We start from the raw sequence: 15,552 nt of genomic DNA on the forward strand, positions 1-15,552 counted from the left end.
CCAAGTGTTCAGTTAAGTACTGATTAGTGCATGGGTGTGAGGCTTGGACAATATCTTCTATAGATATTTTAGGACAATTATATGTATAATTATATATGTATAATTGTTCTAAAATATCTTCTCTAGATATTATAGAACAATTCCCGTAGCACACACAGGGCTGATAATAGTTTACATTCCCAATATAGTAGAGAAACCTGGAAGACACAGGGTATCAGGAAAAGTATTAACAAAGGTATTGCCTCAGTAATGGGGCCAGACTAGCCCTGCACTAGAGACCGGCCTAGCTAGCTTAACAGAGCTGAAAAGCATGCCTTGAAAAGTCCAAACTATTTCCAATTCATATAACTACATCCCAGAAAAAAGGTTCAAATATTTAAAAGAATGTAGTAACCCACCATTAGTTTCACAATGGCTAGCATCCAAATAAAAATTTATTTTGGCATGCAAAGAAGCCAGAAAATATGATCCAAAATGAGGAGAAGATATAGTCAGTAGAAACAGACTCAGAAATGACACAGATGATAGAAATAGTAGACAAGGGTATTGAAAAAAATATAGTCATGTGTCACATAATGACATTTTGGTCAAAGATGGAAGGCAAATACAATGATGATACACCGTATAGCCTAGGTGTGTAGTAGACTGTACATCTAGATTTGTGTAAGTACATAGTTGAGCAACACTTTTATAGTACTGAAAGAAAAAATTGCCAACTTAGAATTTTATATCCAGCAAAAATATTTTTCAAAAACAAAGGCACAGTACTTTTACATGTGTAAAAAACTCAAAGAACTCATCACTTGCAGACCTTCACTACAAGACATGTTAAAAGAAATCTTTGTACAGAAGGCAAATGATATGAGCTGGAAATTTGGACCTATTCAAAGGATTGAAGGATACTAGAAATGGTAGATATGTGGGTAGATATAAAAAGTTTTTTTTTTAATTCTATTTAAGAGATAATTATTTAAACCAAACATAATAATACGCATTGTAGGATTTATGACCTATAGAATTAAAATATAACAACAGTAGCACAAAGGTCAGAAGGGAGACTGTTGTTGTAAGGTTACACTGTCCCTGAAGTGTATGATAAAATAATGGTCTAAATTCCAAAAGAAATACCAAAGCAACAACAAAAATATCCCAAATAGTTAAGCCTATATGGAAATAAAATGAAATTTTAACAATATTTAATCTAAAAGGAGTCAGAAGTAGAAAAAAGGAACAAAGAATAGATGGGAGAAATAGAAAAAAATCAAGGTAGTAGTTTTAAACCTAACTTTATCAATAATTGTATTAAATGTAAGTGGTTTAAATACCCCAGTTAAAAGGCAGAGATTGTCAAAGTGGATTAAAAAGAAGATCCAGCTATATTCTATCTTTAAGAAATGCACTTTAAATATAAAGACGCAGATGCGTTAGAAAAAAACAGATGGAAAAGGTAATGTTAGCACTAATCAAAAGGTAGTTGAAATGGCTTTATTTGTATCAGCAAAGTAAATATCAGAGCACTCCACTCAACAACAGAATACATACCCTTTTTAAGTATACATGGAATATCCACCAAGAAAGACCATATTTTGTGCCATAAAATCAATCTCAATAAATTTTAAAAGATTGATATTCTGAAAAAAAATTTTTATTATAATGGAATTAAATTATAATTCAACATATAGATGAAAATCTATGAATACTTGAAAGTAAGACAACATACTTTTAAATGACTCATGGGTCAAAGAAGAACGACAAGAGAAATGAAGTATTTAGAAACAAAAAAATCCCAAATCAGTGGCCTCAGCTTCCACCACAAGAAACAAGAAGAGCAAATTAAATTCCAAGTAAGCCAAAGAATTGAAATAATAACAAAAATCAATGAAATAGATAACAGAAAGACATTAGAAAAAGTTAATAAAATTAAAAGCTTAATTTTGTGAAATTCATTAAAACTGATAAAAACATAGCCAGAGTCGTGAGAAAAAAACAAAGACAGGCATAAATTACCCGTACCAGGCATGTGAAATGGGATATTCAGTTTCTACAGAGATGCGAAGAGACTAGTAAGGAAATATGTACAACTTAATGCCAATAAATTCAGCAACTTAAATAAAATGAAAATTTCCTTGAAAGCCATCAGATTTCTTGAAAGAACCCAAGGATACTCTAAAAGAAATAGTTAATCTGAGTAGCTTTGTATTTGCTAATGAAATAGAATTTTCGATGAAATTGTTTCCCCTAAAGAAAATTCCAGGCACAGAGGACTCGCTGGTGAACTTTACCAAATAAAACTTATGTGCCCAAACTCTTTCCAAAAATAGAAGAGGAAGTTGTACTTCTCAGCATATCCTATGAGGCTAGCATTATCTTGATACCAAAACCAGTCAAAGAAATTGTAAGAAAACTACAGACTAATAAATAGAGAGGCAACAGAGATGCAAAGTCATAAAACTTAGTATATATTCATCTATATAATGACTAGATTTTATGTTTACTAGTGCTGTAAATGTAGGATCTAACTTGTAAACTACTTGTAAACTGAGTAAAAGTTTCTGGTTATTTCCATGAGTTCATGCTATTTTATCATGCTCATGGTTCACGTAAAATATTTTATGTTTACATCTTAATGCAGCTTTTGCCAAGTGTACAGTTTTAGACATTCAAGAAATTATTATAGGTATAATTCTCATTCAGTAGTGTGGGTTAAAAATTTAAGGCCTTCATGACATACTCCTTTTTCTCCCACTCCAATGTTTACATTCCATTCAATGGTATATTACTCCAGTCAAAATTCAGTTTCATTACACTAACACAAGCATGTCAAATGGCATTGTGATATCAATTCAGAACGTTCCTAATATAATTAAAGTTCTGCTTGGTACAGCTTTAATTGCCCCTTGGGTCTCTTGAGGGTGATTCGAATAGGTGGGGATAATAGGAGCAGAAGTTATCTTGGCCCTTAAGCTTTTGTCGCTTTGCAACTACAATTAGTACTTATGTAATTGACAAGCTCTTTTTTCTCATCTTGCTCTGTCTAAATGATGGGTTTTGAGTGTATGTGAGTGGTATTCCTCATTTTCTAGATATTATATTTTGGCCTACAAAAAAATCATATCTGTTCAAAGAAGATTTCTTTTAGGTTATAACCAGTATGAAAACATCAGTATTCTTTTAATAGTAACCAAAGTGTTGGCAGAAATTACATACAGCATTATTGATGTTTTAAGACAAAAATTTAATACTTTATGAACCTCTTTATTTTAATAGTTGTTCTTTGTCGTATGTGTAGAGTCATTTTTTAGTGACTTTTGTATTTTGGTATCATATTGGTTTTTCCTAGTAGACTGAGAAGCAACTGATAGAAATATAGACAGTAACATACAAACAAATAATAATTTGTGTATTGCTAGCTCTGTGAGAATGTTTATCATCTCAGGACTGTCAAAAGTCTTTTTAAAAAGACTGTTGAAATAAACTATGTTTGTAACTCATAGCATTGGAATCAGTAACAGCTTTAAAGAAATTATTATTTTTTTTATAGCTATTAATTGAAACATTCCTTTAAGTTCTTTTTCCTCCGTGTTTTGACTGGTGCTTTTAAAATAGGTTGCTCACTTGCCTGCCCACCTGCCTGCCCTCCTGTCCTCCCTCTCTCTCTCTTTCTCTCTCCTCTTACACTCTAAAGATAAACTAGTACTTAAAATGATGAATAATTTGGTTACATTTTCAAAATATCTAAGAAAGTTCTACTTGAGTTTTATTTTTATAATGGAAATGATGGTGTTCTCAGTTTGTGCCTGTTTAAAATCTTTAGAGAAAGAAACTAAATCATTTGATATTCAATATAATAATTTTTATCGACTGTCTTACAAAATGCATTTTTAAGTAATTATCTTGTTCAATTGTATAGTATTACTCTTGTCTTCCTTCAATAATGGGACTAATATTGAAATGTTCACAAATTAACATAGTAGGACCAAAGCTGCACAATATAATGAATGGATTATTCATATGTACAAGAAATAATTCATTTAGTGCTCTAAGCATTCACCTTATTATTTGATGACATGAGAATAATAAAGCAAAACTAGAGCATTTTCCGTATTTTCATATATTTGCAAGATTATTATTTAAAATCAAAGTCTACGTTATAAAATTTTTTTTCTTCTATTTTCACATTTTTCTAAGGGTGTTAACAATAGTATATAATTACGTTAGAAATCAATGCTGCTCTTGAATTGAATATTAAGATAAATCTTATATTCTAGGAGAACAGAAATTGTTTTTGGTGTAAGTCTGCTAAAAATGTTAATCAATGTGTACAATGTAAGAGGAGCTGGACTAACATATACATACAATTTTTAATGTTAAGTGAGTCTAATAATACTGATTAGTTTGCAAAACCAGCAGGTAGGAAATTTATTCAATTTTGCCACTATTTTGAGTTAGTTTAAAGCTGATAAATAGCCTTTTCTCTTTCTAGAAAGTTGTTCCTCAAGATGCCCTCCTATTTGATAAGAAGAGCAGAAGGTGTCATATGTACTGTTCTTGTCAAAGCTTAATAATTAGATATATATTCTTTAAAATCAATCCGAGTAGACAGTGCTTTTGCTTTTTTAATTTTATCAAAGATAGCTTTATTATAGTTAAGCTTTTTTTGTCAAACACAGCGTCTTTTAAAGAACGTTCAGATTTATGTGTACTGCTCTTTCGTGGCTTTTGTTAGTAGCTCTACTGTCTTCTCTCTTCTCTCTCCAGTTTTTTCCTCTACTCTGACTTCATTTTCCTTCACAACTTTTGTAAATCTCTCATTATGTTCTACTTTCCATTTTTATTTTTGTCTGTGAGTTCTCTTCTTACCTGTTTCATTCATCCTTACCTATAGTTTTCTATTTTTTTTTTTTTTTTTTGTAAATCAGGTAATCTCTTAAGAATCTTTTATATTCTCTTGGAAAAAAACAAGCCAACTTATAAAGTTTCTCAACCCCAGTTTAGGTTTCTTGCTTTATGTCTCATATCTTCTTCCATGAATTATTCAAATTTGCTCCTAACTCATCTTCGATTCTGAGCATGTGACAGATTTGGTTACTGAGATTTGCTGTTTCCACTTTGTTTATATAAATTTCTACTTCATTTCCCTAAGACTAAAGAAAAAATGTAATTAGATGTTTTAGTCATGTATAATTTATATGTGGCATACATTATACACATATACTTTGTGTATATATATATATAAATACATGTATACTACATAAGACTATGTGATATATACATATATGATACTTATATAGGCTATATGCATATATATACTTATGTAATATATATGTAGTAGTATATGTAATAGTGTTAGAGACTACTAAAAAATGATATTTTGTATCAAGTTGGATTTGTATTTAGAAAATTGCAGATATAACAAAAAAAATGTTGATATTTATTTCATGTAAAAGTTCATTTTGGTTATTTCTTTAGTGGGATATGTTCTATAAATATTTTTCTTACTATATCCAGAACAATTATGTACCACTGGTCCCTATATTTAGCATTTATTTTTGAAATACTTAATAATTTAATATTAATAAAAGGTACTTTTAAATAAAGATGTATATTGTTTTCTTTAACAAAATAGAAATGTTTTCTATTTACGTAGAATATATATTTATGTATATGATATACATTTGCATAAATAAGATTAATGTTTTTATTTATAGGTTCCAGACAACACTGTAGACCTCTCTTGTATTTCCCTCATCACTCAAGGAAAAAAAAAAAATTGAATAGCTTTGCAAATAGCTTCTTAGCACTACTCATATTTTGCAGAAATAATCCATTCGTACAGGCTACTAAGGGATTGCTTATTTTAAGATTGAGTTTGTGGGATGTCATGTGTATTTTAGAATAAGTTTATTTAGAATTTTGTTCAAGATAGTTTGAACCTAGAATATTGTGTTAAATATTGACATTTAGAAAAATTCTGGAAAAAAAAAATTCTGACTGACTATCCAAGATCATTTAAATTTTAAAATCTGATCCAGAATATTAAATTGTTTCATTTAACTTAAATTTATAGGCTTTCGAGGAGCCCAAATAAATGGATTTTGAATGAGAAAATAGTAAATGTTGACTATGTACATAAATGGAACTCTGTAAGTTTCAGTTAAACTGATTTTATGCTGTTCTTTGTAATTTTAACACTCAAGTAGGGCAGCTTTTAAAGTTAGATTGCCATTATGAATAGAAGTGTATCAACTCGAATTGAAAAGGAGTAATTTATTTTGTTTATTGTGTTTGTCTTTTTTTTTATTAAGTTTATTGGGGTAACATTGGTTAATACAATTACATAATTTTCAAGTGTACATAATCATTTGATATCTGTATATTCTATTGTGTGTTTACCACCCAAAGTCCACTTTCCTTCAGCTACCACATATTTGATCCCCTTTACCCACTTCACCCCCCCGTATTTGACCCCTTTTACTTCATCTACCTCCCGCCTCCTCCCACCACACTAGTGACCACTAGTCTATAGTCCATGTCTACGAGTCTCTGTTTGTCGTGCTCATTTGCATTTAGGTTTATATCCCACATATGAGTGATATTATGTGATTTTCAACTTTTTCTGTTTGGCTTATTTCGCTTAGCATGGTCATCTCGCGGTCCATCCATGTTATTGCAAATGGCAGTATTTCATCTCTTCTTATGGCAGTAATATTCCATCATATATATGTACCACAGATTCTTTAGCCAATCATCTATCATAGGACACTTTGGTTGCTTCTATGTCCTGGCCACGGTGAATAATGCTAGTATTAAAATCAGTGTGCAAATCTTTTTTGAGATGGGTTTTCAAGTCTTTGGTGTGAATACCGAGTAGAGGGATTGCTTGGGCATATAGCAGATCAATTCCTAGTTTTTTGAGGAACCTCCATACTGTTTTCCATAGTGGCTGTACCAATTTGCAGTCCCACCAGCAGTGTATGAGGGTTCCTTTTTCTCTACCGCCTCTCCAACATCTGTTATTACTTGTCTTGTTGATTATAGCTATTCTAACAGGTGTGAGATGATATCTCATTGTGGTTTTGATTTGCATTTCCCTAATTGCTAGTGATGTTGAGCATCTTTTCATATATTTATTGGCCATTTGTATGTCCTGTAGGGAGAAGTGCCTATTCAGGTTCTCTGTCCATTTTTTGATTGGATCATTTGGGTTTTTTTGTTGTCGTTATTGAGTTGTATGAGTTCTTTGTATATTTTGGATATTAGGCCCTTATTGGAGGTGTTGCTTGCAAATATATTTTCCCATTCGGATGGTTGTCTCTTTACTTTGTTGATGATTTCTTTTGCTGAGCAGAAGCTTTTTAGTTTGATGCAGTCCTATTCATCTATTTTTGCTTTTATTTCCCTTGCTTTTGAGGTTAAATTCATAAAATCCTCTTTAAGTCCAATGTCTTGAGTTTAGTTCCTATGTTTTCTTCCACGCATTTTATTGTTTCAGGTCTCATATTCAGGTCCTCAATCCATTTGGAGTATATTTTGGTGTGTGGTGATAGACAACAGTCTAGTTTCATTCTTTTGCAGGTGGCCTTCCAGTTTTCCTAGAACCATTTATTGAAGAGGCTTTCCTTTCTCCACTGTATGTTTTGGGCTTTTTTTGTTGAAAATTACTTGCCCATATAAATATGAGTTTACTGCTGGACTCTTGATTCTGTTCTACTGGTCCATGTTTCTGTTTTGTTGCCAATACCATGCCGTTTTGATTACTGTTGCTTTGTAGTATAAATTGAAGTCAGGCAGAGTGATGCCTCCAGCTTTGTTCTTTTTTCTCAGGATGGCTTTGGCAATTCATGGTCTTATGTGCTTCCACACAAATCTGATGATTTTTTGTTCTATTTCTTAAAAACAATGCCGATGAGATTTTGATGGGGATTGCATTAAATCTGTATAATGCCTTAGGTAATATGGTCATTGTAGCTTTGTTGATTCTTCCAATCCAAGAACATGGAATATCTTTCCATTTCTTTGTATCTTCTTCGATTTCTTTTAATAGGGTTGTAGTTTTCATTATATAGGTGAAAAGGAATAATTTAAAAAGACCTAGGAGAGAGATTTAAAAAATTTTTTTACAGATAAAAAATTATATAATATTAGAACAAAACATTGAAGAGTAACATGTTTGGCTATAAAAATAGTTTCAGATCCTTTTAAAGTGGCTCAAAAGGTACAAAATAAATTTCTAGTCAAAAGAGAGTCCCTTCAAATTTTAAAAATCACTTCAGTAAATGCTGTAAAAAATGGAAGCTCAACCTGAGATATTTTAAAATTGATCTTAACTTCAGATCTACATTTTCATTTTCTTAGAATTTTAGTTAATATTTTAAATTTGTTTTACTCTGTCAATGCAACCAGTTTTTCCATGGGATATTGGTTGTAATTACTTGGTAATTTATGTTTAAGTATGACTCATTCTAAGAAAGCATAAGAATACATTTTGTTTTCTTGAACTTGTCAATTATATACATATATATACATACACATATATATATCACAATTATATCTTCCTTATGCTGGTTTAGGGAGTAAATAAAGTAAAAAATTTAAATAATGTGACTATTAGATCTCATTTATATTGCAAGAAGTCTAAATTATTGATAGGAATGTAAGATTAACATCGTCTTCAGCTTGGGAAATATAAAAAATTTAAAATGGAAATTAATTGCAATACGAGTTATGAATAGCTTGATGATTAAATAAATTTTGTTTTAAAAAAATGAAATTCTTTAAAAAAATAAACAATAAATGAAAAGTGGATTTCTTCACCCCTCTTCTATAGGCTATCCACTCTGTGGCTTGGCATCATGAAGGAAAACAGTTTATTTGCAGTCATTCAGATGGTACCTTGACCATATGGAATGTGAGGTCTCCTGCTAAGCCTGTACAGACAATCACTCCACATGGTAAGAACATATCACTTTAACACTACCTAACTGTGATGAGCAGCAAACTGTTTTGAGTTTAATTTGGATTTATTTTTCTGTTTGTTTTTGAGGATAAGGATGGGTCTCTTATTTTGAGGGTATTTAAAATAATTATACAATACAGAATAATATGTAACAGCCATGTAATAAAATCTCAAATATAGAAAATAATACAAATTAAATAAAATCTCAAATACATTCAATAATATAGAAATGATATATAACAACCATGTAATAAAATCTCAAATTAATTATTTTTATAGTTGAAATAGCAAATTTCAACTTTGAGAAAAAGAATGTTAAAATATCCTCTGAATATCATTTCACTAGTAGTCCAAAAAGTAAATAATTTCGTGAGTGATATAGGACTTTAGCGTTTGTTACCTTAGAATTATTGATTGTGGTGATTGCAAGTTGCTAATGTGTATATAACAATTTATTGAGACACTTGGAACTCGACAGAGGGTAATTTTATACATTATTATGTTGAGGAACCTCCAAATCACCCCTGCTTTATGATTCACTAAAAAGACTCCCAGGACTCAGCAAAAGGATGCAAAGCAAAATCAGTAAATGGAAAAGGCACATGCCATGGAGTCTAGCGGGAACCAGACTCAGGCTTCCGAGCGTCCTTTCCCGAACTGGTGTCACACAGGACATGCTTGATTCCCCTACCCCATGTGTGAAACGTTTTCTACCTGGGGAGGCTCTCCTGAGCCCAGAGGTCCAGAGTTCTTATTGGAGACAGTTCATAGGCACCTACTTTAGCACATACAAAAATTTCAGACTCCCAAATGGAAAGCAGGGATTCATCATAAACCATGATGTTTGTGCACACAACTTAGGCACCCTTATCAGTCTGGGAATGATGGGAACCATCTCAAAAACCAAGTTACCAGATGCCAGCCAAGAGCTAACTTTGCAAGCTGACCTTTCTATGGATAGCAGTCTCAGGCCTGCTATGGTAACTATTTCCTGCACAAGTAGTATTTACAAAACCTAAAAGAAGGTTTTATTAGGGGATTTATTAAAAACAGATTACGAAGGCCTTCCTTAAGTTTTGGATGGAGCCTAGGAATTTGTGTGTCTTTATTAATCTGTGTTCTCCAGCCCCACCCAAAGAAGTTCTTACTCAGCAAGGGAAAGCACGTTAAAGAAACCATTCTTTGAAATGATAGGGTTTTGCAGAATATCCTTGTAGCTATTGCGAGTATTTCAATTGCTTACTTTTATGAATGCCTACTTAAAAAAAAAAAAAAACGGTACATTCTGAAATATTGCAGTGTGGAAATTAAAGTAACAGTAAAATTTAAAAGTATCTGTGGCAAAATGGCCTTTTAGACTTGTTGTCTGTTTTCTAGTAAAAGGTAACAGTTTCAAAGTTACATATTGTGGTATGCTTTACCACTACTTTGTGGTAGCAGTTATCTTCCTAGAAAACTACTTTAAATTTGCTGCAGATCTCTGTGTGCATATATCCAGAGGATAGCCCTTATGATAGGTTCCAGTTTTTTTAATAACATTTTCTTTCTTCCTTCTATAAGTGCCTAGGTCCCTAATCTTGGTAGTACTCCTGAGAATTTCCATAAATCTTAGGATCTCCCAACCCCACTGGAACCTAGGAATTCAGAAAAACCAAAAAAGCAGATGATAAGTTAAAAAAATACAAACTATCAAATCCAGAAGGTGAAACTAGTATTGAAGATGGTAAAAGTAAATAGTAGTTTTCAGTTTTCAGTTTATCTAAATTTTTTTTAGTAAGAATAGTACAAAAATATTTTTTTCTTTTGAACCTTTTGAGAGCAAGCTGTCAAATTACTGGCCAACCACCCCCTACTGTTTCAGTATCTATTTCTTACAAACAGGGGCATCCTCCCCTATCACTGAGGTTTGTCTTTTATCAAAAAGGTTTATATGTCAATTAGATTTAGTTGTCATGTTGCTTCAGTCTTCTTCAGTCTGGAACAGTTTTTGAGCCCTTCCTTGACTTTCATAAATGACTAATTTCGACTATCATAGATCAGTTATTTTATAGAATGTACCTCAATTTGGTTTTGTCTGATGTTTCTTCATGATTAGATTTAAGTTGCACATTTTCAGCAGGAATGTCCCAAAAGGATTGATGTGTCCCTTTTGCATCCTGTCAAGTTGAATTTGTGTTTGATTTGTCCCATATTGGTGCAATCCCTTGATTAAGCTTCTGTCTGATAGGTCTTTTCATTATAACATTATTCTTTATCCCTTTGAAACTAATAATTATTTTTCATGGGTATTTGTAATCAGTAAGTATTTTAATTTCAACGAGTACTTTGAGACTATAAACATACTGTTTTTCATCTAACTTTACCCTCTGAGTTTAGCATCTGATGATGTTTCTTGGCTGAATTATTTTTGTGATGGTTGCCAAATTGCGATTTTCTTTTTAATCTCAATCATATTTTTTGTACTAAAAACTTATATCCTTGAAAACAGACTTTTAGAAGGGGTATAAATAAGTTTCTACAGAGGTTGTAGTATCTTAGCAAAAGACAGCCTCTAGCTAAAATTATTTTTAAACTAATATGACCAAGAATTTTTGGTTTAATGGCTTTTTTTTTTTCAAAATTAAAATCCAAATAAAATATAGGTAAAACTTGTCTGTGGCAGGTGTTAAAAAGAAAGATGGCATTTGTTGTATAATGTTGTGTATTGTCGAATGATTAGAAGTATTCTTTATAAAATATGAATTACTTTCAATAATTGTTTATTGCTTTCTGCTAGTGAATATTAAATTTATCTTGATAGCTGAGTTCTGTGACAAAACTAAGTTGCATTTTTATACATTAAAGTGCAATGTATGTTTTTCATACCATAACAGGTTATCATATATTCTATATATGCCATATTTATTGCATATAATTTTTAGTATACTAAAAGTCTGCTTTGATGGATCTAAATTTAGATTTTTTTTCTCATTATTATTGTCTGTTCTCTTGCTCTTACTTTCTACCAAACAGTTATGGTAAATTTCTTTGAATGTACTAGACTTCTAAAATTTTATCCAGTTTGGTTTTTTTCATGGTTAAACCCATTTAATGGCTAAGTATCTTATTCTTTAAAAAAACATTTATAATCATTACCTTGATAGCCAGGAACTGATCATTTTCTAAGAATCCTACCACTATTTTATTATGATATTTAGTGTTAAGAGTAGGTTAACATGTCCTGAAGAATCTGCTCAGAGGACAATATTACATAGCCTAACATGGGATTTTGAAGCGAGTAGACTTACGATCAAGTACTGGTCCCATAATTTTAGCTCTGTGACTTTGGAAAGTCAGTTAACATTGCTGAATGTCAGCATTCTCATCTGTACATGGAGATGAAAAATACCTAGAAATCATGATGTACTATAATGTGATTATAGTAAATATAAATCTGGATATGTTATTTACTTGGTAAGTTGGAACCAAAAGAGTTTCAAATTAGAGTAGTATTCCCCAAGATATATTTCACAAATACAAATTTTTCAGTGATTTGTTTCTTGAAAAATATGTTATGGTCAAAGAGGTTTTAGAAATGCTGAATTAAAGTTGAACATTTCTTTTATGCAAGACTTCTTAACCTTTAATGTATACGATGAATCTCTAAGAGGGAGGATAAATATACATGTATGTCCCTCAGAATAAGAAGGATATATGTGTGTGTGTGTGTGTGTGTGTGTATTTATATTTATAAAATAAATATAAATACATATATACATATACATATATTTATTATTTATATTGGTTCATATATTCATTTATTTTATGTGACTTTTCAGAACTTTTTTGACTTTAGTATCTTTTATTCACTGAACTTCTTGTGGTTCTCTAGTGTTCCATGAAATACACTTTGAAAAATAATGGCCTAGTGCTGGAACTATAATTGAATTATAAGATGGTTCTCCAGATTTGCTAATTATGTTCAGTCATTAAACTCCGATGGCATTTTTTTTAGGTAAAGTTGTTTGATAGTGAACTCTTATTCTGAGAGACATAGCATAGCAGTTCTCTCGATAGTGATGATAAAATGACCAGGAAAGGAGATTAATTTAAATTCATTTAAAATTTTCCTGTTATAATGTAGGATAATTTTAGTATGTATATCAAGATAGTTGATAGTAATATTTTTTTCAAGATATCTTCATTTGTGTCTGAAATTACTCAACATGTGATTTTTGACTAAGATAAACAAAAGTGATAGCTCTCTTTAATCTAGATTTTAGGAATATCAAAGAACATTTCACTGGCAATCAGACAACCTGGAATGTAATTCTAGCTTTGCTTTTTGTGAAATAGCTTGTGGATATACTGTTCTCTGGGACTTGGTTTCATCATGTGTAAAATGGCAGGGTTAAACGAGGTATAAAGTTTTGTGCATATGTAGAAAGTGAGCTGGCGAGCTGACTTAGTTCCATCTATTGACTCCACAAAGTCAATAGATGCAGTTTCATCTCGATGGGTTGTAAATCTGTATTTCTGTATGGAGAGTCTAGGGGCGATGAGCTCTGTTTCTCTCTCTTTGGCCTGTTTCTCTTCTATGACAAATGCACTTTCATTATTCAGGAGGGAAGAAATTTGATAGTACTAGCATGGCTTACACACTTCCCTGAAGCAGTCATCAAAGTTAAGTGATTTGGTGGCCAAAGGCCCCCAGGTCTCCCCTTTAAGTTTGTGTGTGTGTGTGTGTGTGTGTGTGTGTGAGAGAGAGATGTGTTGCAGGGTGAGATTTTCTGAGATTGTTATCTTCAAAGTCAGATGATTTGCAAAGGAAATGGACCGGCTAGGTGGTCAAAATTAATAGGTGTCCACTATCAGTAACATGTTAAAATTTAGTTTCTGGAGCTTATTTATCAGTACAATCAATCCACTTATCAAGGACTAAACCAAGATTGGAGAACTGTTATTCTGTTACAGTTCACTGAAGGAAAAATAATTGTATAAATGAAAGTCATTTTAATATTTTAAGGATGTTTCATACAAAAAATTCTATTAATCTATTTTTAGATTCACCTAAAGCATAAAAATTCAATAAGCAATAACACTGTACTTCAGTTTCCTATATAGTTTATTGCAAAGTTTACTCCAGTTTATATATTTGAGAAGACTTACCTAACTCTACAGAGCATATTCAAATAAGGCTTTTATTTAAAGGCAAAGGATGTGATGCAGTAGGAGAAAGAGAATACAGGTAAATATTCTCAGAGACACTCCATATGCAGGCTCTCGTGGGGACTCATGGTCATACAAGGATTGTACTGAGTCTCCTAGCTGCAGCTACCAAGATCTGACTTCTAAGAATGCAAAGAGAAACTTTCAGGAAGGCCCTTTCAATGTTAAAGTTGTTTTTGCCAAACCATTAAGCCAGTTGCCGGCCTTCAGGAAAACTACTACACTGAGGTCACCAGGAGAGTTGAGGGAGTTTTGGACCTTGAACAAGCACATCATGAATCCCACTGCCTTTAGCCACGAGTCAACAACCAGATATCTAGGTGTCTGTAGTGCAGCTGTAAGTTAACTCCTCTCTCTCCACTCATTAAGGAAAGAATACTCTCCCCATTTCAGACTAATATTAAAAATGTGATTCTCCAGTTTGAATCATTTTATTTTCCAGAATATCACTGTTCAATAGAAATATAATGTGAACTATATGTAATTTTTAAATTCACTACTAACCATACTAACAATAGTAAAAAGAAACAGGTAAAATTAATTTTAGTAATAAATTTTATTTAACCCAAAATATACAAACTGTGTTCAACATATAATCAACATATAAAATTGAGATTATTTCACATTTCTTTTTTTTTTTTTACTCCTTGAAAGAAATCTAGTTTGTATTTTATACTTAAAACACACCTTACCTCAGACTAGCTACATTTCAAGTACTCAGTTGTCATGTTTGAGGATATACCATAGTTTGCTCTAGTCTGAGAACATAACTGCTGTGTAATAGCTGTATCAGTAAGAAAATGTGTTCCGCATTCTAAATGCAAAATTAAAAGCTTAGGAAACACTTGCTTTTGCAATGATGGTCACTCATTTTAATGTATCTTCATTTATGAATTCAACAGACATGTATTGATCACCTCCTATGTATCAGTGATTAAATACTGGAAAGAACTCATAGTCCAGTGAATGAAAATGATCTAAAAGCTGACAACTATAATACGTTATGATAAGTGCTTATAGAGGTATGCATAGTATAATGTGAAAACAGAAGTAGTGAGTATGTTTTTGGATAAAGGGTATTGGAAGATTTCACAAATGCAGGTTATATGGGCTTGCTCATGTAAAGGATGAGTGGGGTGTTATGAGATATAAAAGCGTAAAAGGTCATTTTAATCAGAAGGCACAAAGAAATAATCAAAAGCACAGTGTTCTTGAAAAAGCTGTGAATAGGTTAATATTACCAGAGTTTACAATTCCTTTGGGGAGGTATCAGGAAACAAAGACAGAAAAGCATACAGAGGCTTGAGTATATGTCATAATATGATAAAGAGTTTGGACTTCATGATGGAGACCTGGTGAATGGTTTTACCATGAGAAACATGACATTT

The 15,552-nt window shown here is 31.8% G+C and overlaps 1 protein-coding gene across 5 annotated transcripts in view; it reads left to right on the plus strand.

The window, feature by feature from the left end:
- The window catches only part of STXBP5 (syntaxin binding protein 5), a 155,530-nt gene that overhangs the window by 54,821 nt on the left and 85,157 nt on the right, over nt 1–15,552 (plus strand). For all 5 annotated transcript variants that reach the window (XM_036222443.1, XM_036222456.1, XM_036222461.1 and 2 more), the window contains exon 8: nt 8,828–8,951. In XM_036222443.1, the coding sequence (XP_036078336.1) occupies nt 8,828–8,951 (124 nt within the window). The remainder of the gene's footprint in view (nt 1–8,827; nt 8,952–15,552) is intronic.

The sequence above is a fragment of the Rousettus aegyptiacus genome, unplaced genomic scaffold, assembly GCF_014176215.1.
Source record: "Rousettus aegyptiacus isolate mRouAeg1 unplaced genomic scaffold, mRouAeg1.p scaffold_m13_p_1, whole genome shotgun sequence".
Lineage (NCBI taxonomy): Eukaryota > Metazoa > Chordata > Mammalia > Chiroptera > Pteropodidae > Rousettus > Rousettus aegyptiacus.